The following is a 2,629-nucleotide window of genomic DNA, read 5'->3' as shown; positions in this document are numbered from 1 at the left end:
GACGCTGGTTACGCACCAGGACGGCCAAGGCCCATGCATTGACCCATCACCCAACAATGGTGTGAGTCCCCACACCATTCCCATCATACAGATTTAATGCCGACTTCCCCAACAGTTGCTGTCTCTCCTGCCCCACAGGGTAATTCTACCCCAGCTGGCTCCCCAGGACGGGGAAGGGCCCTGGGGGAAATGTCTGAGGTTCTGCTCCATCTCAGGGGCTGGTCTTGATGCCCCGGCTGCCCAGCATGTCAGGATTCAGCGCCTAGCCTCTGGAAACAGGGATACCTGGGTCCTTGCAGGGCCCAGCTAGAAAGGGAATCTCTGTGGTTTGCCACTGAACTCAGAGCTTGAGTGAGGGAGCGTGCTGGTCCTCCCCCCACATATACTGGCCCCCAGGGGTGGAGATGCACTGTCCCACTGGGAGAAGGTTGATTTTCTCCTAGGACTCTAGGCTGACATCGGGGGTGAGGACAGGCAGGACTTGGTGACCTGTGTCTGACAGGAATGTGACTACAGGGTGGACTACAGGGACTGGATCGAGGGGCAGAGACAAGGCTGAGGGCCCAACACAGTCCCGCTCTGTCCTTTTACCTGCCCTGTTTGTGGTCCCCACCAGGCCTCAGTTATACTTGCTGTAAAGCAGGAGACCCTCAGGGAGAAAAGGCCCAGGGGCTGCATTTTTAGCAGCGATACCTGGGAAGAACGGCCTGGGTGTGACTAGAGGGGTCCAGGGTCAGGGTGACTCAGCTGCGAGAGGAAGGACAAGAAATTCTGATAGGGGACACAGGTGAAGACAGATTGCTTTGTTGAGGACCCTTGCTGTGGGCACAAAGATGCCTGGCTGGAGGGCTTGAGGATGGCATCCTGAGATGGAGGGAAAGGTGAGGCCCAGGGGTTGGGAGGCACAAAGGGGCGTGGTGAGGGCACCTGGAGAGGGAGAGGCAGCGTGAGGACTTCCTGGTCTCCCACCCAACCTCGGGGAGAGGCTGCTCCTTCCCCGCAGAACCCTCTCGGCACAGTCGGCTCCCCGGGACAAGGAATCCTTGGGGGGGCCTGACCCAGGAGGGCCCCGTACACTACACCAGGTGGTCTTGAGGAGCCCTGGGCCCACCCGCAGACCCACCTTCTGCATTGGAGCCGCCTCCTTGAGTGGAGCGCAGTGCGCCCTGGATTGGGTTAGATTGGGTCGGGAGGGCGCAGGAGAGAGCCAAGATCGCCTTCAGGTCTTTGGCGAGTTCTCCCTCCCTTCGGTACTCCCGGGGGTGTGCACTGTGAGAAGGGGGCCTCAGGAAGGGACACCCTGCCCTCGTCCCGGACCTGAACGAGCCCTTCCCACATCTTTTCTCCCCCTCCCCGCAAGAGATGCCGGCTCCCTTAGGGGAGTGTAGGAAGTTTCGGTCGTTCAACCTCGCCGGGCGCGCATCAACTCGTCCACTCGATCGCGCAATATCACCGGGCCGCTCTTGCGCCTAATGTTGCCACCGTAAGTCACACAGGAAAAAACCCAGATTCACGCACGTGCGTGGGGGCGCCACGCTGGACCGCGGGGACCCAGCAGCACCAGGTCCCACCCCAGCCCCGCCTCACGCGCACATTGTCCTTGGTAGAGAAAAGGCACCGCTGCGTTGTGTGCGAGGCCTTCAGCCAGAGCTACTACCCGCTCGTGCACAGTCCGCTAGCACCAGCTCGCCCAACGCCTTTTGCCGCCCCGCGGTGGGCCCCCTCGGCGATCGCGAAGGCGCACAGGCTGCAGTGTCCTCCTGGCTTTATTGCAAACTCGGGCAGCACAAGGCAGACAATACTCAGGACACGGGGAGGGGCCTAGGCCAGGGAGGGGGCGGGGCTCTAAGAGCGGGAGCGCATCAAGGCCAAGGGAGCGGGGCTCGAGGGGGAAGGCCTTGGCCAGAGGCATAGGTGGGTCGTGAGCCTGGCCCAAAATCTAGGCCTCTAGGGGCTATGTCCAATCCACCGGGAGCCAGACTCCCGGAGGAGGGCAGGCGGGCAGTCTAAGACAGGCGTAACCGGAGGGGCGGGTCCTAAGGCAGGGAAGGGGTGTCGTGGGCGGGGCTAAGGGTCTGGCTCAGTGGAAGGTCTCCACCTCCACCACCGTCCAGTCACCCTGCGGGGAAGCCACGTCGTCCGGAGAGAAGCTGGTGACCGAGGTGATACTGGCGCGGGACTCGTCCAGAGGAGACAACAGTTCAGCCCAGCGGCCCAGTTCGGCGTCGCTGAGCGCAGTCCTGGCGCCCCCCGCGACGCCACCGGCTCCCGCGCCCCCTGGGCCGCCGCCGCCGCCCGCAGCTCCCTCCGCCGCAGCTAGCAGCAGCGTCCGGCTCAGCAGGTGCTGCACGACGCTCGCCTGCAGCGCCCCCAGCGGCAGCTCGCCCAGGCGCGCCGGCTTCGCACCACGCGAGGCCGCCCGCCGCTGCTCCAGCTACCACCTTCCCACTACCCGCGCCGGGGCCGGGCCCTGGATCCAGCGCTCCTGGGGCGGGGGTCGCCGACTCGGGCCCCTCAGCCTCGTAGATGGTGCACAGGCCAGGCAGCGGCGACCCGGCAGCAGGAGGCCAAGGCAGGGACGCTCCTGCGGGAAGAGACGCCAGGCTGGGCCTAAGGAGCGGGAAGCGCA

At 64.4% G+C, this 2,629-nt stretch overlaps 1 protein-coding gene across 1 annotated transcript in view; it reads right to left on the bottom strand.

The window, feature by feature from the left end:
• Positions 1-1,748: 1,748 nt before the first annotated feature.
• PRR36 (proline rich 36) overlaps positions 1,749-2,629 on the bottom strand; it is a 4,217-nt gene continuing 3,336 nt past the window's right edge. Inside the window, 2 exon segments of the mRNA XM_034660027.1 lie at positions 1,749-2,417; positions 2,419-2,584. Coding sequence (XP_034515918.1) covers positions 2,081-2,417; positions 2,419-2,584 — 503 coding nt within the window. The 3' untranslated portion in view covers positions 1,749-2,080.

The sequence above is a fragment of the Ailuropoda melanoleuca genome, chromosome 4 (genome assembly GCF_002007445.2).
Source record: "Ailuropoda melanoleuca isolate Jingjing chromosome 4, ASM200744v2, whole genome shotgun sequence".
NCBI lineage: Eukaryota > Metazoa > Chordata > Mammalia > Carnivora > Ursidae > Ailuropoda > Ailuropoda melanoleuca.
This window is presented reverse-complemented; position numbering and strand designations above follow the sequence as displayed.